We start from the raw sequence: 23,946 nt of genomic DNA on the forward strand, positions 1-23,946 counted from the left end.
GAACTGCATGTGATTATTAGTATAAAGGTATATATCATGTGCAGGTGCGTATAACGGTATCAATTATGATGTGACTAAATACGTATATTGCGATAATAAGTGTTCGCGAATAGAGCCCTGTTCTGGGCTAATTGAACGGGGAAAAGGGAAACGAAAAAAAAAAAAATAGAAAATTAGTGTTTAGGCCAAATAATGTCAAATATTCGTGATTCTGATAAACGTTTCAGGTGTCATTATATTATCTCATATTATATTGTTTATTGATAAGAGCACACACTCCTGTATATGATACTGACATCCTTAATAAAGTTATTTCCTTAGAAGTTCAATTGAGTCAGATTTCTATTTTTCTTCCTTGAAAATAAATAAGATAGGGAAAATATTTTGAGCAAGTTATGATAGAGCTAAAAAGACGCGTTTCAGGTGTTGAGATCACCTTACGGGTTGACACTAGTGGTTCTATAGCCTCCGAGGATTGCGGTATGCTGCTCAGATGGGTTAACCAGCGCGGAACGAGCTCAGATGAAGAGATCAACGAGAAGAAACTGGAGCAATGGAGGAGTGAGGACAATTCTAAGTTGTTAGAAGAGAGTAATATTCCTGTGGATGGCAGTGGTTATGTCGATAAGAGTCTTATCAATAAAGTTATGGAAAAGCTAGGGATATGGGAAGCCTTTAAGGAAGATTTTGATACGTTTAAAGGTGTCACAGATACAGATAATGAGCAAGCTAATAAAGAGAACCAACCGGGCCAGCAGGAACAGATTACTCTAGAGCAAAATAAAGGTGAGCCGGAAAAGGAGGAAAATATGATAGAAGATGGTGACATTACTATTCAGCAGGAGAATGGTGATGAAGATGAAGAAATGAAAGTTGATGGAGAAAGTTCGGCCATTAAGAAACGTGATGGTTTTGAGGACATGGGGCTAAATTTTGATTCCCAAAGAGAGTTGGGTTCACCACTAAAGAAAATGAAAGTAAAACCTGTTGCTAACCAGAATAGTCCTATGGAAACTTTACATGAGGATGAAACAGAGGAAATTAGAAATATGTCAGAACTTCCAATCCATATATATACTTATGATTTAGAAGCGGAATTCACATCAACTCCAATTAAACTTCACCGCGCCAAATCTCCATCCGATAATATCGACAATGATCAAAAAGTGAAATTAGAGACATTCCTGCAAAGACTTCTCTTTCCTGAGGCTCATGAGTCACCATCGAAGTTGAATTCCGGACAATCTCATTCCAGTACATTTGAAAACACACTTTATGAAATAGATTTAACACTGCCGCAAATCACTTTAAATCTGAACATCCCTGCTGATGAACATGGTAACACTCCATTGCACTGGTTAACTTCCATCGCAAACACAGACTTAGTCAAAGAACTTGTAAAGCATGGTGCAAGCAGGGTATTAGGTGATAATCTTGGTGAATCAGCTTTGGTTAAAGCTGTTAAATCTGTTAATAACTACGATGCAGGTACATTTGAAGAGCTTTTGGACTATTTATATCCATGTCTGATATTAAAAGATTCGATGGAAAGGACAGTTTTACATCATATTGTTATAACATCTGGTATGTCACGTTGTTCTGTGGCAGCTAAATACTATCTTGACATCTTGATGGGATGGATTGTTAAAAAACAAACCAGAAAAGTTGAGGGATCCCCAGATGCTATCTTTGAAAGCTTGGATTTGAAATGGTTCATCTCGAATCTGCTAAATGCTCAAGATTCAAATGGTGACACTTGTCTGAATATTGCTGCTCGTCTAGGCAATGTTTCCATTGTTGATGCTTTATTAGACTATGGTGCCGACCCACTTATCTCAAACAAATCCGGTCTAAGACCTATTGATTTCGGAGCAGGAACTTCGAAATTTAAAAGTCAAAAGAATGATCCTTCTATCAATGCTGATAAAATGGGTCCAATGGATACTAAAACCCCAGGTGTTAGTGAGAATATAGATACTGGGATTTTAATAAAAGAACTGGAAACACTGTTGAATAGTGTGAAATCAAATTATGATGAAGAACTATACCAATACAAGAGTAAACTTGACAAACTCCATAACCAATTAAATAGCCAGAGAGAGGTACTTGCATCTTCTAGAGATCAATTGGCTCATACGAAGCAGTTAAGGGACGAATTTGCCCTACTAAAAGAACAATTGATGAACATCAAGCAAGGAATTAGCGAAGAAGAGGAAACATTCCGAAAAGAAAGTGAAAGTCTAGGATTTTCTTCAGAGGAAACCTCTAAGATTGACTGGAACTCCAGTGAGTTTGATGCAGATGAGCCATTTAGAATCGATGTCATTTATGATTTGGTGGAAAACAAACTCAATACTACTTATAAGGGAGATCTTGAGGAACTTTTGAATGAAGAGTCTACTGAAAGTATCCAAAAGGCTTTGTTAAGAAATTTTGGTAATGAAGACGAATTTAAACAGAATATGGTATCTTCTCTTCCTCCTATAACCCTACTAAAAGCTCGCGTAGAAGCATATCGCCAAAATGATGAGCATCTAAATGAAGTTCTCAAGGGAATAAAAGAAAAAAGAACAGCTTTAGAAAAAAAATTCAGGAAAGTCCTTTCATTATGCTTGAAAATTGATGAAGGTAAAGTAGATGATATGTTAGATGGACTTTTACAAGCTATATCCTCTGAGGACCCTCAAGAGATTGATACAGAGGAAATGCAGGACTTTTTGAAAAAGCACGGTGATTAATTTATATAATACTTAAATAGAGATTACGTTTTCGTTTTATTTTGCAGTAATAAATATGGTCATTCTTAATATTAGTCTTCTATTTTTTCGGATATGATCATCGGAGGTCTTCAAAGTACGATTTTGAAGAACAAAATATTAAATTTAATTAATTTTATATTTTTATATTACGATATATTCATATCAAGAACAATTATTTAATTTTCATTTAGGAAGTATATGAGTAATAATCTTAATGCGGATAAATCTTATAAGTTATTAAAGCTCGAATAATATTATAACTATAAAGAGCTCTATTTAGCAGGCCTTTTCCAGAAGTATTGCTTGTGAGTCTTTCTACATGATCTCAAACCAGATCTACCACCCTTCAATGATTGCACCAAGTTTCTTCTTTCAGAATCATTGTCATTTTCTAAATCATAAAAATATTCTTCATCAAGTGGTTTTCCAGCGGCATCTTTACCTTGTCTATATATAATTCCAATACAATTAATCGACCCAAGTAAAGCACGTAATTCGGAGCGTGATAGTTCTGCTGTTTTACTGCTTACTTTCTGTAACTGAAATAGCGGAGTTTGTTGAACATTTGCGAACGCTAAGTGGTTGGTAAGCACATTTGTCAGATCCTGTATATCGACATTCTTTGTCTTCATATTTTCTAAGATTTGTTCTTTTGTCAACTTCTTTTGTTCCTTCTTCATCTTCTTATGGCCAGGTTCATTTAGGTTTTTGCCTTCTAGATGACCTTCATTATTCCTTTTCTTGATACCGCTATCTCCTAGAGATTTCTTTAATATTTTACCATCTACGTTATTTATTGGCGTTTGTTGTGTAGAAATTTTTAAATCACTGTGTACCAATTTCATTGGTGTTCTAGGTGATTTGTTCTTAGTAATTTTTGAACAGGTATCCGGAGTCATGAATTTGGAGCTAGCAACACCGTAAGGTTTTGTATTACCAAATTTATGCAAAGAAATCGGGGTTAATTTGGTTGACACAGCTAGGTTTCTTAATGGAGAGCTGGAAGTCGAACTGAATTCAGTTAGACTAGAGGTAGACGATTTTTGCATTTCCATAGCTGGTTTATTGACTAAATAGCTATGTCTCTTTCTTTGCTTTTTTACTGTAAGAACACCTTCAACTTCTCTAAAGTCCAATACTGTGCCTTTAATGTATGGCATTATTACGCTTTCATTTTCCAATAATGTAAATGAGGTCAATTCCACATCCATAACGATTTTTTCGTTTCTAAAGGGAACGATACAAGATGGATCCTCAACTAAGGCATATTCCAAGCATTCGGTATCTCTGATGACATTTTTGACGCCCTGAGTGAGTCTAACAAGCTTACATTTATATTTTTTGGGTAGCAAAACGACGAGTCCATTTGAACCTAGACATTTCAATTTGATTTGATTAGATGTAGAAAGGTATGTAACAAGGGCGTGTTTTCTGGATATCTTTGGTCTATTTGGTAGGATGATATCACAGGAACCCTTTCTTCCGATAACCAATGGTTCGAGACGGTCGTGGTTCAAGGTTATAGCAACAGGTTTTTCAACGGGTGGTGTGTATACCGGAGTGCCTTCTAGCGGGTCGGTAGGTTTCAGAAAATCATTAATACGAGGGGGTGATGTAGTGAGTGGAGGACTATCTGAAATAGGTCTGGATTCCGCATGTCTCACTGGCGAAGAAGATCTTCCAGTTGTAGAAGATGGAAACGGTGTTGGATAGTCATTTGTTGGTTCAACAGGTACAGGTTTCAATTGGAAAGGTTGCAGCTTACTATAATCTGCCTCTGATGATGGCTGGTAAAATGGATTCGGTTTCGAATGATCAGAAGCAGCTCTTACCGGGGAGGAAGGAGGGAATTGCATCGTTTTATTGGTGTTTTCTTTCAATTCTTATATTTTGAATTGGTATATAAATGCTGTGTAACAAATTTTTTTTTTTATCTCTATCTATATAACCTAGCTTTTGTGATATGAGTTGAAGAACAAGAAATGAAATTATGTATATAACAAACGAAATGCAATATCTAGAGAATAAGTCTTGAGTATTTAAATTGAGATAAAAACACGAAAAGATGGTTAAAGGCCCTTTATTATCCATAATAAGGGTCCAGTGACGCGAAAAAATCTTGGTCATCTTGCTCTTTTTTTTTTTGACGTGTTTGTTTACATTTCACTTGCACTGTGCGGCTGTTTCTAAAGCACCCAACAATTCTTAGACCTAGGACCCAATTTGATTTTTTTTTGTGTTTTCAGTTTGTTGAAGTTACCCGGAGAAATAATTTGTGACTGCGACATTGACTTCTGATACATCCGTACACCATTATATTATGTTAACATCCGTACATCTGTAGTTTAGTATGTCTTGCGTGTTGAGTAGAGTTTCGCGCGTGTATCCCAAACAGAGGAAAGAGAGTTTTGTGTATCGCTCTGTAAGAGAATTGTCGGGGAGAGTGGAGGGGGGGAAAGTAGTACGGATTTTGTATGGCAAGTTAGTAGTGAAGGGCGGAGAGTGACGCATTAGGTCGAGCTGTACTGGTCTATGATGCTGTTAAGCTGTTAGGTCTAGAAGCGGCATCCTGTTATTGGGGAGAAGGAGCGGGGGGCAAAGTTTTGCATTCATTGTAGTGTGTGGAACTGGGAAAGGTATCCTTCGGTGGCAAACAACATAGTGTTTGTGAGTGAGGCGAGCTTAGGCAAGCTTAGGCAGAGAGTTGGGAGGGAGTCCTTTTGTTTAGGCAGGAGGGTTAGGGAAGTTTTACCACTGAGAGACGTACGATTGGTAGTGCTTAGAGGGCTTCAGAGAGAGGAATGAAGGAAGCGTGAAGCGTGAAGCGTGGACCATTGGCAATATGCAATACTGGAAAACTTTCGGTTGCAGTAATATCAAAAAATTTCACAGAACTAGTGCTTGTATACAATATATTAGTATTTAGGGCGTTTAAAGATTATTTATTTACTTATAGATACTTAAGCAAATCACAGATCAAATATAGGCAAAAATGGGTAGTATGTAGCAGAAATAAATGAACAAAGTGAGATATAGATGACAATTTATGAAGGAACTGAAATGAAAAAAAAATGCACTGGAAGACACTGGTGGAAATAGTTTAGTTAATATTGTTATGAATGGGGCATATATTTAATTGAAAAAGGAGCTAAGAACTTTATCATTGATGTGAAAGATACGTTAGAAGTTTTGCAAGTCCAGTGTAAATTATATGTGAGAAAGCAGTTAATAAGAAAACCATGGCGAAAACCAAATGAAAGTATTGCGATTTAGTTGTTAAAATTACAAGTTGGTTACGATTATTTGCTAATACGATATATTACAAGAATTATATGTGGTTTTTTTTTAGTGAAGTCCTTCTGTTGTCAGTATTGCGGAAAAAATTGATAATGAATTATGTTTTACTAACGATAAATAAAATTATTATTATTTGTCTTTCCTAATTATAAGGGGTTTTTGAATTGCATATCCATGCGTGAGAATAACTATGAAGTATACATTGCGATTCAATCTGTTGAACAATCCTTTATCAAATGGTTCTTTTTGATTAAGAAACCGATGACAAAAATTAATAATAACTAATATTGTACAGAGGGTACTCCATCTTTCGGTAAGCGTCACAACAAGTCCCACACTTTGTGTAACAGATGTGGTCGTCGTTCCTTCCACGTTCAAAAGAAGACCTGTGCTGGCTGTGGTTACCCAGCTGCTAAGACTAGATCTTACAACTGGGGTCAAAAGGCCAAGAGAAGAAACACTACCGGTACCGGTAGAATGAGATACTTGAAGCACGTCTCCAGAAGATTCAAGAACGGTTTCCAATCTGGTACTGCTGCCAAGTCTGCTTAAGTATTTGATATAAAATAGTATTTTTACATCTCTTTTAATCATTATATTATAACATTGTTTTCAAAAACTAATTTTTTTTTAATTCGACTTTATTTTTTACTGCTAATGGAATCCAATCTATGTAAAATGGTTTTATTGATGATAGTTTACTTGTAGTTTGAATTGGTCGTTTTTATATTGTAATTATTTAGAAAGTCATATCGTGATGAATGTCCATAGCTTGATGAGCTTAGTGTAAGGTATTTAGGCTGTATACTGAACTGTATTTGTTATTTGTGGAAGTTGCATATATGAGGTAAACTTAAAGCAGTTATGATATCAATATTTGAATAATTATAGTATTGAACGCTGACGTGAGTGCTCGTATTTGCTTGCATCTTTAAAGGGAGAATATAATTCGTATTGATGGATCATATTATTGAACTTGTTGTAGTCATATTAGATGATGGTTTTTGCTAATAAGGAGTACTAATTGAGTTAATTTGTATTCTTAAAGGCATTGTTAGGGAATATTGAGGAACAAGGAGGTTGGTTTTAGTTGCTTAAGTGAAAGGTATGTCTACTGTTTCAAGATATTTACGCAACTTGGTTTGGGTTTTATGTAATGATGCTATATCTTTGTTACTTTTTGCAACACAGATATCAGTTAGTTTGAGGTTCGGAGTTTCTTTTTTTTTCTTGGTAATATAACGCAGATATTAAAAGGGAGTCGGACCTCTTTTCAGTTGTATAGGTACATATTTACAGCCACCTAATTTTATAACATTTAGAGCCATTGTAATAGCAGTTACTCTTTGAGGTTAGTACTTGAACCCCACATCGAGGCTAACACCGCATGTCATTTCTTGGTAAATAGGGCAGATATAGTGACACATATCATAGTAAACGGTACTTGTAGAGAAAATTCAATATTCCGGGTAACATTGTGAAAATTTGAAAACTAATTTTTCTAAATGCGATGAGCTAGTTGCATTATAGTAGTCAATTTTGAGGTTGAGTAGTGTTTTATTTGATGAACGTAGTAAATATACACGATAGATTAATTTAGAGGTTTGTTGCTAAAGAGATATTGCATAGAGTCCTTTTTTTGTTACTGTTAGTGTTTTGTTTTGCTGTTTTTTAACGTTTAATTGAGAACATATTCCACTGTGCACTAGGTAGGTTGGAAATTGAAAAGTGAAGTATTGAAATATGGTTGAAGATTCTAAGGCTCGTATTGGTGGTCCAGATAATAATGCTGTGGCTAAAAAGCAGCAGCCAAGATTATATGTGGTGTTGTGTCAGGCAAGTTTGGAGACGTATACTTCCCCAACTCATAAGACATCTTTGTTGAATTGTGATGACCATCAAGGCATCCTGCGAAAGATGGGTCGTGATATTGCTGAGGCGAGACCAGATATCACACATCAATGTCTGCTTACTTTGTTAGACTCTCCTATCAACAAAGCTGGGCTATTACAAGTATACATCCTTACAACAAAGAATGTTTTAATTGAGGTCAATCCCTCTGTCAGAATACCTAGAACGTTCAAAAGATTTTCTGGTTTAATGGTTCAATTGCTTCACAAGTTATCGATCAGATCCGTTCAAAGTTCGCAGACCCATCTTCTAAAAGTCGTGAAGAACCCAGTTACAGATTACCTTCCTCCTGATTGTCGTAAAGTAACGCTCTCATTCGACGCTGATGTGATTAGACCACAGGAGTACCTGATGGAGAAGAAGAGTGTCTGTGTCTTTGTTGGTGCGATGGCGCGGGGTCATGACTCGTTTGCTGATGAGTATGTAGACGACAAAATAGCCATATCCAACTACCCGCTCTCCGCCTCCGTCGCCTGCTCCAAGTTCTGTCATGGCGCAGAGGACGCTTGGGCCATTATATAATTTACAAACCCACACCGAGCACTCGCAAAATTAAACTGCTGCGCGAATATGTCCCAAATATTCTGATCAGTTTCGGGAGAATTCCAAACTTCAGAGAGAATAGTTGATAGAGTATTTTGTTTCAGACCAGTTCCTAATTGTGAGTAATAAGCTCTGAAGGCTATAAAAGCGTTAATTGGTTTTTTAATGTTAGATTTTGTATAATTATTGTTTTTATTATTTTCTGTATTTTGGAAATGATATGCTAGAAATTTGTCGATTTCCCATGATAGTTCAATATCTATTATATTTAATTCCGGATTTTCTGACAGCTTCTTTCTTTCCTCTCTTATTCTATCAAGCAAGATTTTGGGAGGAGGAGGGATTTGGAATTTGTTAGGTGTTGTGAGCAATAGATTCAATCCGATGTTCATCCTCATCCCTTTGCGAAAAAGATGAGCTTTGGTTGATTCACTATTTGGATTCCTAGATTTTTTGGAGGGAGAAACTTTGAATTTAGCAGTAATATATTTCTTCTTTTTAGAGTCCTTAGAATTTAGTGTCATTTTTATATAGCTATCCCTAATACGTCGCAAAGACTACAACAAATAGTGTACTTGTACAAATAACGTAATATAGTTTTTCTATCTAGCTATATATACTGTCAGAATACAATCTCACCTATGATTTGAGGATATAAGCAGTGGTTATAATGAATTCGTTTTCCAAATTAGGTAATTTCATGTTCAACTTGAAACAATACCCTTTGATATACCTCAAACTTGAGATATAAATAGGTCCCATTACATTATTTTTAACCACATTACTCTGGTCCTTATTAAATCATCAAAAAGATGAGTATAAAAAAGATTACCATACCTGATCTACTGAACCCAAGTAATCAAGAGAATTTAAAGGAAAAATTGGAAGAGATTAATAAACAACTTATATCATTGTGTTCCAGTTTACCCAAAAGAAACTGTGTCCCGGCGCCGTCGTCCGATATCCTGAGGTCCCTATCGAGAACCAAATTAGACTCACAAGAGATACGGTTGATCAAGACGACCTATCGACTGTCTACGCTTCTGTCAAAGCTACAGGAGAAAGACGTTGTCTTCAATGTCGTCACCAAAGACCATCTACTGAGAAATGGCGCCCCCAATCCGTATGCCCAACCTTACCGAGGCCACCGCTTCACAAAGGAAAACGTCCACACACTCGAAGCCTGGTACTCCAACCATATCGACAAACCATACCTCGACCCAAAGAGCCTCCATTCCCTCGCACAGAAAACAAACCTCTCAACTGTGCAGATCAAGAACTGGGTATCAAACAGAAGGAGAAAGCAAACTTCCCCATCCCCCCTAACCAAAATATAATAATGTTTTCTTAAGCAACTGTTACATAGCTAAAACAAACCAATTCGATTTCGCATCCGATGGTTTCATAATAGTTTTACGAAGAGAACCTACAAGTATCATCATGCTAATAAAGTCTATGGAATGCGTTCGAATTAAAGCGCTACAACTTCTAAAAAAAATTTGCTAGTACTATTTCAATGTACATTCAGGTACATTCTGGCAACTCCGCACCCAAAAAAAACCACAACCTTTAATTTAAATCTAATTCTCATCGCCTGTGCTATAAAAAGAAACAATCTCATATATTACACTATTAAGGCTTACTAAGTCACACGTAAGCAAAGTATAGAAGGGAATCAGTAAATTCTTCGAAGCTTCTACAGAAAAACCCCAGACTTCCCAGAGAAAACCACGTACCACCAATTAAATTACCCTCTTATGATTATATTACAAGAATTTTCGGTATAATTCACAGTAAATGACCGCAGGATAACAGAAAAAACAATCCACTCTTAATATAATTTTTTTTTTGTGCTGGGTTCAATTCACGCGTGGGACCATTCGAAGCCCAAAAGAGAACTTATACAAAAAAAATGGGTTTATCAATCCAAAACCGCGAACCCAGCATGAAAATTCAATTAAAAAGACCATTTCTACGGGTGAATCTGTGGGGGGAAAAGTTTTCTTTATTTGGGCAATACATTGAAGGGGAAGGGGAATGGTTTCATAAGCATCACGTTTAAAAGCAAACACATCCTAAGTACCTATATATAGATAATTTACTCAATACAAAGCTCTAACAATTACAAAAAACAAACAAACCTAAACCTCAAATAATACTTATTAAACACTTCATAAAAGAGCACAGTATTCTTTTAATATAATATAATCTACAAAAAGTACAAATAAACATAGAATTTGATTTGAATAATTCAATGCAGACATCTCCGACGAAGTCACTTCAATTGGAGCATGATGTTTCTTTTGGGACTACTGATTCGTTTCATACTGCTGCATCGAGAGATGCCGAAGAAACAGTAGACACAGAGGACTTGTCTAAGGAAATAGAGCAACTGCGATTGTTCAACCGGGACTCCAAAAGAGTGTCTATGATTGCCACCCCTGTAGTACATACGTCTCCACTACAGTTACCAAACTCTACACAACGCAGAAATCCGGACTCTGCAATATCTACTCCGGGAGTAGATACAATCAGAGAAGTGGAAGACAGTGATATGACGGACAGTGTTGCAGACGCAACCTTACAGAATGATCCCAGTGACACTAACAATACTATGTCAAGTATACAACAAAATAACAATACTACAGTGACTCCAGGGCTGGGGATATTGATACCCGATGAGGCCGATAAAACGAAGGAATCAACGATAGATTATTCACGTCACATTAACAGTGATACTCAATCTGCCACCGGTATTATATCTCTAACAAGTGGTGAGAGCATAAGTCTTTCTCATCTTTTCATTGTGGCAAACCACTCCTTTGATCCTAAAACTTTACATAACAAAGATGATGCAGCTATATGTCTGTCTTTCTCGAAGGGAGACATTGCGTTCGTGCATGTGGTAGACGAATCCGGATGGGGAGAAGTAACATTACTGAATAATCATGAACGTGGATGGGTACCTTTCAATTATTTCCAAGACACAGTCGTACCTACTATGGCTGAATATCCTTCTATCGCATACCTAAACTCTCGACAACCACTGGAAGAATTACTTAGCGCTGCCGCTAAGTTCCTCTCCTTACCAACAGATAACCGTGTCTTTGATTTCCAACCTTTCAATGAAATCAGGGATGGTGTTAAGGATCTACTAGAAGCAACTCATTGTGTCTCGAGATCTGATAAACTAGTGAAAGAAGTACCAATTATTCGTAAAAGCAGGAAAGCACTGTTAGCAGATTGGTATGACGTGATGATAAAAGCAGACCATTACAAACATAAACAAACAAGCTCAGAACAGAACAGAAAACTTGTAAAACTAACTCATAAAGTTATCAATAGGGCGTTTCATTTCTACAATGTTTGGTCTGCCGAAATTTCTACCGACACAAAGCATACTCTACAATCGGTAACTACAACAAATATAAAACAACCAGTGGCCAGATCTACCAATAGTGATAGAAAATTGAAAAACAAATCATCTTCCCAAAGTAGCGTCGTAGACTCTACTTCTTCATTATTAACTGCACCCCCTCATGCTATTACGAGACTAACAGAAATTCATAACTTAATATTCCAGTACATTGCTTTAATTCTAGGTCGTCTCCAAATGGTAACAAATAATCCTTCAGGCTATGAAACTTTAGAATCAATAATTCATCAAATAATCATCATTTTAAGAGAGCTACTTTATATCAGTAAGACATGTTCCTATGTTGTGCAACAAAAATTTGAACAAATCAATGATAGTCCATTTGATAAGGACTTAGACCAGTTATTATCGCTAGTTTCCGATATGGTCTCAACAATCAAAGTTTTAGTGACAATGTCGTTGAGTAACAGCAAGAGCGTTGAGGACAATAATATCATAGAATCACAACAAACTAAGTTATTGACAATCGTTGCCAGTATGACACCACTAATAAATAATACAGTTATACAATGTAACAATTATCTGAGGTTAATCGGTGACTTCCAACTCGATAGCTCAAGAACCTACACTGATTTTACAAAGGTTAAAATTCATCCAAAGTTCTTCATAGCCAAGAGCCAAGCTACTTTTAATGAAAAAAACTTTGCAACTGATTTCGAAAAGAAGACTGTAGACTTATTTACTACTGATGAAAAGAAATACAAAAGAGTGACCAGATTTAGTACAATTACTCCTTTAAAAGAAGATTTTTTTAATGAATCAAGTTTATTATCAGAGAGTGGCTCACCTGAGAAAAAATCTTTTGCAAGAGATTCTGTTTTCTTAAAATACAAACCTACTGACGAAGGTAATTTACCAGCGGGATCATCAGAATTAAATGAAGACGATTTGGTGTATAATGACCAACAGCAAATTATTTCAGCAACAGCTCGTGGTTTAGTTTACAAGCTATCTGATGAGATGGATCATCCTTCCAGTTTTTTTGTTTCAACTTTTCTATTAAACTTTAGAACTTTTATGAAACCTTATGATCTTGTTACTGAACTAATTAACAGATTTGAGTTAGAAATCACAAACTCTTCTTACAGTAGGAATAAGACGAATGGAAACTTTTCAAATCTTGCTTCAAAATTAAAGAATAGAAGAAGACTGATCTGCAGTATTTTCAATGAATGGATGGAAAGTTATTGGATTTTCGAATCAGATTATGATTGTCTCCCAACAATGATCAACTTCTTTAATGAGGGCATATCCGAACTCCTACCTAGGGAATCAAAAATGCTGATACAAACCGCTGCAGCATTGATTTTGAAGAATAATGAACTGAAGAAACCTAAAACCAATAATTCACCATACCCCCAGATAATAGAGGCTAGTATACTAAAACCAAATGATTCATCTATAATTTCGGAGATTTCGACCATCACAACAACAACTAATAAAGCGATTTTAACTTTGGATGAACGATTAATCGAAGAATATGAATTAACTCATATTCCTCATCAGTCAGGTGATGATTTCGGTCTACCAATACCTGTTCTAAATTTAGGCACCTTCTCCTTAATCAGTAAACAAAATATGGAACAGATACAAGATTTAGTTTTTCAATATAGAACCCATATAGGGTCCGAAAAACAGGATAATGACGGTGATAAAGATACTGAGGAAATTTTGAGAGACTGGTCTTTGCTCCAAAATAAGAATATTATTATAAAAGATATTTCAAGTGCTATGGAATTCAGCTTGATTATTTTGAATCCATTAGAAGTTGCTAAGCAACTTACTCTGTTAGAATCTGCATTATACCTTAAAGTCAAACCGTTTGAATTAGTAAACTATAAACAAGAAAAACTGTCAAGTCCTGGGGAAACAGATAACATAAAAAACATTACTAATTTCACCAATCAATTATCTCAATATGTCATGAATGGTATGCTATCATTACATATTAATGACACCACGAGGACTACAATACTAAAGGCCTGGTTGAGAATTGCCCTATCGGCATTGTATTTGCGTAATTTTAATTCGGTGGCATCGATCATGACAGCATTGCAAAACCATTCCATTACTAGAATATCAAATGTTTGGGATAATTTGCCCAGAAAAGATCTTCTTCTCTATGAATATCTATCAAGAATTATTCACCCTAATAATAATTATAAGGTTTACAGGCAGAAGCTAAAAAAAATTATTGATGACTCAATTCAAGGAACCATGGTTCCAATAAAATGCCCTGTTCCTGTCGTTCCTTTCTTTAATTTATTCCTACAAGATATAACTTTCATCCGAGAAGGAAATTCAACATTCAAAGATCCTGATTCTTTTAGACCTAATAAACCTATTAATATCGATAAGTTCTTTAGGTTGACTAAAACCATTACTACCTTGCAATATTTCCAAACCTCTTATAATACCGAGGGTAATAGTGTAGGTACTAAAAGGGAGTCTTTCTTCAGATTAACACTGGAAATGGGATTAGATACGAAGGATATTGCACCCGTACCACTACTTCAAGAGTTAATTGTTTATGAATTATGGAAGGTTAATGATTCCTTCACAAATGTTTCTGATAGAGCATACCAGTTAAGTCTTAAAATCCAACCACGTTAATAAGCACATTCATTTAATTAGTTATACAATACATAACGATATTTAATTTTATTAAATAGCTTGTAATAATAATGCCAGTAAAAACAAGATTATTCTGATATCATGCGATTTAAACAATGAAGGTTGAGAAAGATTATAGATTCTCTATACAATAAATTATTTAATCATATACGACGATATTAGAACGAAATTTACAAAAAGAAAGTGCTTCCAATCGGATTTGAACCGATGATCTCCACATTACTAGTGTGGCGCCTTACCAACTTGGCCATAGAAGCTACTTGCTTGTTGGGTTTCTGTTTCGTAATTTCAGTTAAAGCAAAAGGGGGTACATAATCCGTTCAGTGATCGTTATGGAATAATTTATTTGATATGATTTATAGAAAATATTTACATTGATCCTACGGTTATTCTCATTCTAACTAATAGAAATTAGCCGGTACGTTAGAAACGTCTCACTATTAGCATCATTGAGCTAATTTCAAAACATCATTATGTTTTGGGATACTTTCTGCGGCACCATTTTTCTGAATGGCCAGTGAGCTACTCAATGTAGCAAACCTGACAGCTTCTTGAAGGCTTTTCCCTTCATACAATTGAGTGACCACAGCTCCTAGAAATGTGTCACCAGCACCAGTGCTGTCTACGACTTTGATATCATGTATAGCGTCCATATATTCAACCTTAGGGTGCTGCTTCGAAGTAAATAAAACTCCTCTTGATCCTAGGGTAACAATTACAGCTGCTAGGGACCTCTGGTTTACTATATTTTTCTGCAAGTGTTCTGCAATTTTTTCATAGGTTCCAATGAAATCAGTCTTCGCATTAGCCTTGTAATCGTTGCTCAATTTTTCACCTTCTAAATCAGCAAGAACTTGGAGAGCTTCAATTTCATTCACCACCAATACGTCTACAGCACTCCAGTGCTCATTCTTGATGCTTTGGAAAGGAGAAGGATTGAACACGATAGTACTCTGTTTGATGTTATGGTGAATCCAATTCATAGCATTATCTGCATTAGGAATTTCTTGCTGGAAAACTACGTACTCCTGGTCATCAGTGCTTTTAAAGATATCATTTAATTGGTCAGGTGTATATTCACTCTTCCCATTAGCACCCTTCACAATCAAAATCCTGTTCTGCCCTCCTTTCGACTCCTCAACAAGAATAGTGGCAGTACCAGTACTTACACCTTCCAACTGTCCAACATCGCTAACATCAACACCTTCCTCCTTCAAAACACCCATAAGCTGCTCCCCAAAAGAGTCCTGACCAACATTGCCAACCATTTTCACCTTGTAATCAGCCTTGGGGTCACGCAGACGCCCTATGGCAATACATTGGTTGCATCCTTTACCACCAGTATGCGTCTCAAAGGAATTAGCACGAATTGTCTCCCCACCATCAGGAACAGCATCCGTATAAGTAACAAGGTCATAATTCAACGATCCAATAACAGTAATACCCATTTTTATATGCGTGTGTGTGTACTGATATGTGGGGAAGGTTCCATTAAAGTTGAGTTAATGGCATTGTCCCTTTATTTTTTTTTAAAGCCTTTCCACACCAAATTCAGCCATCACAGCGTAAAGTGAAAAATTTCAAGAAAATTTCAAAAATTAGCAAAAATTTGCGATGAGCTGCATTTATGAAGCTTAAGGATTAGAACAATTTCCTTGGTACTATACCTGGTCTTTATTGGACAATAGAATACACTATATTAGTATTAATCTGTAACTTATTACGCAAAACGGAAATGACAGAAACAATAGATATTCATCCTATCACGTTCCCTCCAGAGGTTCTAGCCCGTATTTCTCCTGAGCTATCACTACAAAGACATTTATCTCTTGGTATTAGACCTTGTCTTCGGAAATTCGCTGAGTTTAGGGATGTTGAGGTGGATGACGACACGTTATCGAGGTACTCTGAGCAATGCAGGTTTGATCCCAATGAAACTGCGAATGGAATTCTAGGTTCGAATGTGCTGAAAAGTGGGACTACCATGGTTATCACTACAATTACCGGTTGTATTATCGAAGATGCTTATAACACTGCTCTAGGGGAATCCAATTTTGGCGAACAGGAAATGATGGCTCTTGAAGAAGGTTCGGCCACATCTATTAATAATTTCACCTCGGTTTATCCAGTCGTTGAAGTAGAGAGAGGTAGAGTTGGTGCATGCACCGACGAGGAAATGACAATTTCTCAAAAACTCTACCAATCGCTACTTCACTCCAGAATCATACCGAAACCATCATTAAAAGTAACTCCAGGTATCAGAAGCACAGATGAAAATGGAAAAACCATTATTACATACCCAGAAGATCAAGGTAAAGCCAATGAAGATGAGGATAATATAATACAGATAAAAAAGAAATGGTCTTTTGTGCTCTATGCTAAGATTATTGTCTTTGGAAGGACTGGTCCTGTATTCGACCTTTGCTGGAACTCTTTGATATATGCCTTGCAATCGACAAAGCTCCCAATGACATTCCTAGATGAAAAGGCTACTGACTTGAAGATGACTATTAGAACCAAAGGCAGGAGTACAACTATAAGGGAAACTTACGAAATATTTGCTGACCCTACTAAATACAGAGACTTAGTTATCAATAATGACAATTTGGTATATGCATCAAATTACGGTATTATTGATATTGATCCAGAGGCCCAATTAAATAAGGAAGAAACTAGTGAAGAAAGCTCCGAATCAAACAATGATGAAATGATAATTGACATGGAGGAGCCAACAAGTGTCCTACTTGCTGACATTGATACAGAAGCCGAAGAAACCAGCGTTCAATCAACAATTTCTGTGCTTTCGAACGCAAACGGTGCTTTAACTAATGTTTCTGTTATTGGTGGTAATGCCAAGATTACACCGGATATGTTAAAAGAGTCTCTGCAATTAGCAAAACTACGTTCTCTACATCTCTCTAAAAAGCTAAAATGAATATTATACAATATATATGAAAACTTTTTAAAAAGCTAAACACTCATAACATTATTAACTTACGCCATTGACTTCAAAACAGAGCACAAGGATATAAACGGATTATAAAATATTTGTATATATTGAACTAATTTTAACATTGCATTACTCTGATATACAAATATTTAAGCTAACCAGAGAGGCATAAAATAAAGATATATTATATTTTTGATAAAATTTAAATAAATATAAATAAACTCCGTAAAATAATGACACAGATAGTTACAATGTTTTCAATATAGAAATGACAAGGGATAAAAATAGTTGAATAATAATAGGAAAAACAACAATTATGACTTAATAAAAAATTCTGAGTGAGTTAGGCATGCGGTAAATATTTGTTGATATATGTTCATAAATTTCGAAGAGAGGTTTGAGATAACTTTGTTTATTTGTTGGTCGAGTAGATTACCTCTTTCTTCTTCTGTCTCTTGCAACTGGGGATGGAGAAGGCGTAGCAACATTTTGCAAGTCGACATTGACGTATTCATTAACCTTAGCAGCAACACCACCATGGACTCTCTTGACAACTTTACTGGCCTTAGATCCCTTACGTTTGTAGACGTTGATGTAGAAGGAGATGAAAAGAACCAAGTAAGAAGAGATGATGGCACAACCGGCGAAAGTAGCAGTGGTAGAACCAACACAATCACCACAATGTGGTAGAGATGGGAAGTATAGATGGACTGCCTTCTGGTAAACGGCAAAGTAGATGAAACCGATGTCTAGGATGAATTGGATGATTTGGAATCTGGTGACCCATTCTTTCCACCAAACTCTAATACCTCTTGCGGCCAAGAAGTAGTACCAGTACATAACGACGTGAACACCAAGATTCAAAGTGATTGGAACCCATGAAATTGATGTTGTACCGACCAACTGAGTGTAGCAAAGTAAAGCAGTGGCACCGTGGTGGTAAGTGTGCAAAAATGTCAGTTTCTTGTGCTTCAAGACCAAGAAGATGGTGTCAATAAACTCAATGAACTTAACGATGTAGTTCATGTAGTACAAAGTAACCATTGGCTGAGTCCAGGCACCCATATCACAAATAGCATAGTAAAGACCGTGGTGGTAAATCATTGGGGTAAGTTGTTCTACCATCAATGCCAAAAGGATGAAGGAAACGGTGGTCAAGAAAAGGTTGTGCATTTGGAAAAGGAAGTTCAACTTAAATGGTTGGAAGTTACTTAGGATAGCTCTACCACCGAAAATGATGATGTAGTAGGACGCAATGGCAATGAGAACTGGTTGTAGTTCACTTAGAGGCAACTCACCAGCGACAAAATCGAATTCATGTGGAACAAACTTGCCATTAGTAGCAATAGTAACTATACGGTCAAAATTTTCCCACAGATTGATGTTAAAAAAGGGCAATTCAACAGTTGGAACGTAATCATTTAGCACCGGATAACGTTCGAAAACAGGAGCAGAGTACTGCTTCAAAAGTGGAATGATAGCAGACATTTTCTCTCAAGCGAACGTAGAAGTTTCTATATTTCTAATTAATAATAAAGAAGAGAATAAGTTATATGTGTATACAATTAAGTTACACGAATATAATTTTTTTTTTTTGTCTTCTTTTTATATGACTTTTAACAACAAAAAGAAGATTTGATTGTTTCTCTATTTATAGGTTAATGATTGAAATCAAATTGAATATGGAATATATGGCACCAATATACATTATCACTAATAAAAATAATATACAATTAATATAATAAAAATCAATAATATTGACGTCGAGAAAAGCTTGTGATGCTTGAAAAAAAAAAATTTCAATGCGAACGCCAAAAGTTATTTATCATTTTCACATTCTTCTCAGAAACAGTCGCAGAAAACTGCACGAGTAGTAATGAAGTAAACATGCTGCTTAGAATCTGCCGTAGAAGAAGAAGCTCATCGCATTTTAAGCGAACGGTCGGGCAATAGAAGCCGTGTGAGGACATGTGAAAAATTATATGAAATAGATGAATCAAGTAGTTATGACTACTGTTCTATTTATAATTATACGTAGCAAAGAAGTGTATATATATTTTTTTTCTTGAAGGAAGCTACTTCTTCTCCTGAGGAAGCAGTGAAGCCATTGTGTCAGGAGCAGAGGCGATAGCAGCCAATGCAGCTAGTGGGTCATTAGCGAAGTTCAACATGGGCATTTTCTGTTCTTGCTGTTGGGTTGGTACATTGTTCGAGGAATGACTGGTATCGCTTTGTACAGTTGGAGAAGCTAGTGGTGGTGATTGTTGTTGTGGGATAATTGGTAGTTGGGGTACAGCAGAATTTCCTACTGGAGGAAGAGGATGTAAGGTCAATCTGTCACTGAAGATACATGGAGTGGGCATATTGCCACCGATAAACTGATGAATCGGTGGTGGGCTTGTACTATTTCCTCCTCCAGTCCCAATATTAGGTTTAGTTTGATGACTAGCTGGATTGAGTAGTGATGAAATTGAGCTTGATCTGATTTTGCTGGTTACCTCAGCTACGGGAGCAGCAACTGTAATTGGTGCCAAAGCTGGGCCTGGAGTTGGAGCTGTAGATGAAAATGGTGCGATAGCAGAGGCAGGGGTAGGAGCAGTTGCAGCAGAAGGAGGAGCAGGAGGAGGAGCAGCAGCTGCAGCAGCTGCAGTTGGAGTTGGAGCTGCTATATCATCATGACCATGGACAGATTCAGAACCCCCACTAACATTTAGAATACTATTGATAGAGTTATTTCTATGCTCTTCTCTAACACCAGTTATGTTCTCAACTGGGCTTATTCCTTTCAGTTGATGTAAGCTTGGCGGATTTGTATTTGCTCCATTTTGGAACTGAATGGATGGTAGTCTAGGTGGCGGTAACGCCCCTGTAGGAGTAGTAACTTTAGAGAAAGAATCCCGACCAGTCTCAGGGCCAAATGGGTGTGAATTTATGTCTTCAGTAACTTGTTCATTATCTCCAAAGTACCCTGCATTTGAACGAGCACGTGATTGCCCGCTAACCAGATTGAAGACTGGTTGTTCGGGAGGAAGTAGAATTTGCGACTGTTGTACCAGTCCAGAACTAGTAGCGTTACGTTTAGCATCTGCGTCCTCAACAAGTGCCTTCCAACCAAATTGAGCAGCATTCCTTTGATAATAATTTCTTACCATAGTAGTGGATTTTGTAGCAAGTTTCTCAGATATTAATGACCATTGAGAGCCAAATTCTTTCAGTAGATCAGGGAATAGCTGCGTCTCTTTAACACTCCAATAACTAGATCTGTGATCTTGAGCTTGCTTATGTCTCTTCCTAGCATTTCCGTCTTCATAACCAATCTCCGTTGAAGTATTTAAGTCAGGTCGAGGCAAAATGGTAGCAAATTCATGACTACGATCTTTTGGACTCTTATCTAGGCCAGCATGAATATGATTCTCAAACTGTGGGGTATAAGAGTGCTCGTTTTCAGTCATTTGTCTTTGAACTTCTATTGCTACATGTCTTGCTTCCTCCTCCTCCTCCTTCTCCTCGAAATTGGAAATGTGATGGCGCTCTGGGGTCTCAATATTGGTGATTGGTTCTATTTGAGTATTGTTAGCATCTTGAAGCATTTCCTCCTCTTTTGTCTTGTCAGAAGCAGGAATTTCAATTTCCACAGGTGTAGGTGCAATTTCAAGCTTAGTATCTTGTTCCTTTTCTATATTTTCAACTTCCTTAGCCAATTCTGATTCAGTATTTGGCAGAGACTCCGCAACAGATACATCCGTTTTATCTTCCACTGACTTCTCAACTTTCTGATCTGACTCCAAGTCACTACTACGCTCTTTCTTCTTCTTCTTCTTGTTAGCGACCCCTTTACGCTTCTTATTTCTTTCATTGACCAACGTTTTATAGTCTACAGCTCGTTTTGTTCTGTAATAGTGAAGGACACACTCTTCAGGAGTTCTCAGTCCACCCATAAAGTTAGAAATCCTACTGAACTTTTTAGGATTCATCAAATAACCCTCTACAAAAAGCTCATGTTCGTGTTCAGTAAAGTTATCTATTCCATCTGTTAAAACTCTTGAAGCCCATTCATTTTTATCTGTCACAAGGTTATTGACATCTGCAAACTTATAACTATGTTTTTCTAATGTTGTAGTGATCATTGGTGGTATACTAGCTGCAGCTTGGTGGAACTTGTAATCAGGATCAATCTGTAATAATACAGTTTCCATTTCTGCGTCATCAACAAAATCAGCCCTGTTTCGACGACGAGAACTATTATTTTGCCGTTGTTGTTCTTCTTGAAGCTTTTCTTGTTCCTCTCTTTCCTGAATTTCCTTATCTACCTTTTCATAATATGCAATCTCTTTCTTCCTCAAACTTTTACTAATTTCTGAACTAACTTCACATTGATGTTTCCAATTTTCAATATGATCCAAATAATCCTTCTTCAAATTCAATACTCCGACTTTATCATGTTTTTTTAATTTTGAAATAGCTCTAGCAAGATCATATCGAATTGCTTGTTCATGTATAACCAAATTCTTCTTGAAAAACGGGTAGACTTTAATATTTTTTATCGGTTTCTTCAGTAGATATTTCTGATTCTTTATAATTTCAGTCCTGGACTGGTTCTTTATTTGCCAAAGTCGTGTTTCCGTTCTATTCATTGGGAAAATACAGCTATTAATTGGTTCTAATGGTTCCGAATAAGGTATTTCCTTAGGTGACATATCAATTTTTGAGAAGTCTGTTCTTAGGTCTTTTGGATCATAAATATATTCATAGTCTAACATATCAGAAGGTCTATTCTCTTTAAACACACGTTGTTCATCAATGGCAGTAACATCATCATCCATTTCAAGATCTTCTTCTTCTTGTTCATTTTCAATTTCTTCCATTTCAGAACTATTGTTATCATTAACCTTCTCGTTATTACTCCCCTTCTCTTTACCCACTTCACTATCTTGCACATTCTTCAGTTCGTTTTTATTAGTGGTTTCATTTCCTGTAATAATTTTACTTTCCATTTCCTTTTCTTGTTCCCTTCCCTGTCCCTTTGCTTTCTCTATATCATTTTCTGCAAATATATCATCATTTGAAGTCCATAAAGTATTAATTTCAGGTCTTTCATTTTTCTTGGAATCTTCACCATTGTCATGTTTTTTCACTATTGTGTTACTAGGTAGGTTTGGTCTTTTAGTATGAATATGTGTATCATCTTTTAATTGCTTTTCCTTTAGGAGTTTTGCTTCCGTCTCTCTGGTAGTCTGTGACACTGAATTTATTAAACTAGACCCCAAAGAATGTGGATTTGGAGACCCAATCGGCGACTTTTCTCTCTGCTGATCTACATCTCTTGAATAATTATGATCATAGCTATTTCTTGCTTGCCTGCCTCTGTCGTGTTCTTGTGTTTCTGCTGAATAAGAATGGGAACGTTCATAGTTGCTGTTTGTCGAGATAGAGTTACTTGAACTTCTTTGAAAACCAACTGTATCATGAATGTTTGGTTGATGAGGTATTCCATTAGCATACTTTGAGGAGCCCGTTTTCCAATATCTATTTCTAGGTGATGGTGCTGTAGGAGCAGTAGCAATGCTTCTTCCTAAAGGTGGATAGTCATGATCTAGTTTAGTATCCACACTAGAGCCCATTCTCCATTTATTAGCTCTGTTAAAATAGCTAGCAGTACTATTGGGATTAGCCGGACCTGACGGCTTATATGTCGAAGTAGGATAGTCATTAACAAATGTATTAGTGTCACTTATTCTAGGTGATTTATTTTTAAGGGCATTCTTCATGCTTAGAGGTTGTGGAGCATGTGGCTCTCCATTTGTGTGTGAGTAGCTACCAATTGAGTTTTGGGAGTTGTACCTACTCAATGAGCTACCAGAGTACCTCGATCTCGGCAGGTCAACAGTATCAGTCTTCTGAGGGCTAGCTGTAGTCGGATTCTCGATATCTGGGTTGTATCTGCTAGTTGGTTTCCTAGGTGCGTTACTCAGTTGTTTATGTGGTCCTGATGGTGGTCTTCCTATCGGTGAAGGGTCATATCGTGATGTTCGCAGATCCTTACCTTGACCACTCGGCTGTACAGGAGTACCTGGTGCTGAAATAGTATGTGATCCCATGGAGGTCTGTGTAGTCGGCGTTGTTGTTCTTTCAATGCTATTCGCATAGGATGGAGATTCTGGAGGATAGTTATGTGAGGGTCCACTGGCTGGTGGATAAGTTTTCTTAGAGTACAACATTTGAGAAGAATGTCGCCTGTTCGGATTATTCGAGTAATAATACCTCTTTTTATCTCCCATTCGACGCGACGAAGACGGATATCCCATTGTGAAAGGATTATTTCTTTAGCTATTTGTCTTCCCAGATAATGAAATTAATTTTCCTTTTCCTTCTTTTCTTTGTAAAGATAGTGCCTTAGAGTTATCTGGTATAGGCTT

The 23,946-nt window shown here is 36.6% G+C and overlaps 10 protein-coding genes across 10 annotated transcripts; 6 read left to right on the forward strand and 4 right to left on the reverse strand.

Annotated features, from left to right (window-relative positions):
* Positions 1 to 395: 395 nt before the first annotated feature.
* On the forward strand, positions 396 to 2,738 carry SWI6 (transcriptional regulator SWI6; the record flags this gene model as incomplete). The annotated part of the gene is made up of 1 exon (XM_071053243.1): positions 396 to 2,738. The coding sequence occupies one exon, from the start codon at positions 396 to 398 to the stop codon at positions 2,736 to 2,738; it is 2,343 nt and encodes a 780-aa protein (XP_070910651.1).
* Positions 2,739 to 3,031: 293 nt separating this feature from the next.
* Positions 3,032 to 4,615, reverse strand: TOS4 (Tos4p; the record flags this gene model as incomplete). The annotated part of the gene is made up of 1 exon (XM_071053244.1): positions 3,032 to 4,615. The coding sequence occupies one exon, from the start codon at positions 4,613 to 4,615 to the stop codon at positions 3,032 to 3,034; it is 1,584 nt and encodes a 527-aa protein (XP_070910652.1).
* A 1,615-nt stretch (positions 4,616 to 6,230) lies between these two features.
* RPL37A (60S ribosomal protein eL37) lies at positions 6,231 to 6,608 on the forward strand (the record flags this gene model as incomplete). Its single annotated transcript, XM_071053245.1, has 2 exons — positions 6,231 to 6,251; positions 6,354 to 6,608. The coding sequence occupies 2 exons, from the start codon at positions 6,231 to 6,233 to the stop codon at positions 6,606 to 6,608; spliced, it is 276 nt and encodes a 91-aa protein (XP_070910653.1).
* A 1,191-nt stretch (positions 6,609 to 7,799) lies between these two features.
* On the forward strand, positions 7,800 to 8,489 carry EMG1 (18S rRNA pseudouridine methyltransferase; the record flags this gene model as incomplete). The annotated part of the gene is made up of 1 exon (XM_071053246.1): positions 7,800 to 8,489. One exon carries the CDS (start codon positions 7,800 to 7,802, stop codon positions 8,487 to 8,489), a length of 690 nt encoding a protein of 229 aa, XP_070910654.1.
* Positions 8,490 to 9,322: 833 nt separating this feature from the next.
* Positions 9,323 to 9,847, forward strand: MATALPHA2 (homeodomain mating type protein alpha2; the record flags this gene model as incomplete). The annotated part of the gene is made up of 1 exon (XM_071053247.1): positions 9,323 to 9,847. One exon carries the CDS (start codon positions 9,323 to 9,325, stop codon positions 9,845 to 9,847), a length of 525 nt encoding a protein of 174 aa, XP_070910655.1.
* Positions 9,848 to 10,764: 917 nt separating this feature from the next.
* On the forward strand, positions 10,765 to 14,559 carry BUD5 (Ras family guanine nucleotide exchange factor BUD5; the record flags this gene model as incomplete). Its single annotated transcript, XM_071053248.1, has 1 exon — positions 10,765 to 14,559. One exon carries the CDS (start codon positions 10,765 to 10,767, stop codon positions 14,557 to 14,559), a length of 3,795 nt encoding a protein of 1,264 aa, XP_070910656.1.
* A 467-nt stretch (positions 14,560 to 15,026) lies between these two features.
* Positions 15,027 to 16,028, reverse strand: RBK1 (putative ribokinase; the record flags this gene model as incomplete). The annotated part of the gene is made up of 1 exon (XM_071053249.1): positions 15,027 to 16,028. One exon carries the CDS (start codon positions 16,026 to 16,028, stop codon positions 15,027 to 15,029), a length of 1,002 nt encoding a protein of 333 aa, XP_070910657.1.
* Positions 16,029 to 16,315: 287 nt separating this feature from the next.
* RRP43 (exosome non-catalytic core subunit RRP43) lies at positions 16,316 to 17,515 on the forward strand (the record flags this gene model as incomplete). Its single annotated transcript, XM_071053250.1, has 1 exon — positions 16,316 to 17,515. One exon carries the CDS (start codon positions 16,316 to 16,318, stop codon positions 17,513 to 17,515), a length of 1,200 nt encoding a protein of 399 aa, XP_070910658.1.
* Positions 17,516 to 17,962: 447 nt separating this feature from the next.
* Positions 17,963 to 19,018, reverse strand: ELO2 (fatty acid elongase ELO2; the record flags this gene model as incomplete). The annotated part of the gene is made up of 1 exon (XM_071053251.1): positions 17,963 to 19,018. One exon carries the CDS (start codon positions 19,016 to 19,018, stop codon positions 17,963 to 17,965), a length of 1,056 nt encoding a protein of 351 aa, XP_070910659.1.
* A 587-nt stretch (positions 19,019 to 19,605) lies between these two features.
* On the reverse strand, positions 19,606 to 23,835 carry SNT1 (Snt1p; the record flags this gene model as incomplete). Its single annotated transcript, XM_071053252.1, has 1 exon — positions 19,606 to 23,835. The coding sequence occupies one exon, from the start codon at positions 23,833 to 23,835 to the stop codon at positions 19,606 to 19,608; it is 4,230 nt and encodes a 1,409-aa protein (XP_070910660.1).
* Positions 23,836 to 23,946: the final 111 nt, after the last annotated feature.

This window comes from Nakaseomyces bracarensis (assembly GCF_045282275.1).
Source record: "Nakaseomyces bracarensis strain CBM3 chromosome Unknown Scaff11_0, whole genome shotgun sequence".
NCBI lineage: Eukaryota > Fungi > Ascomycota > Saccharomycetes > Saccharomycetales > Saccharomycetaceae > Nakaseomyces > Nakaseomyces bracarensis.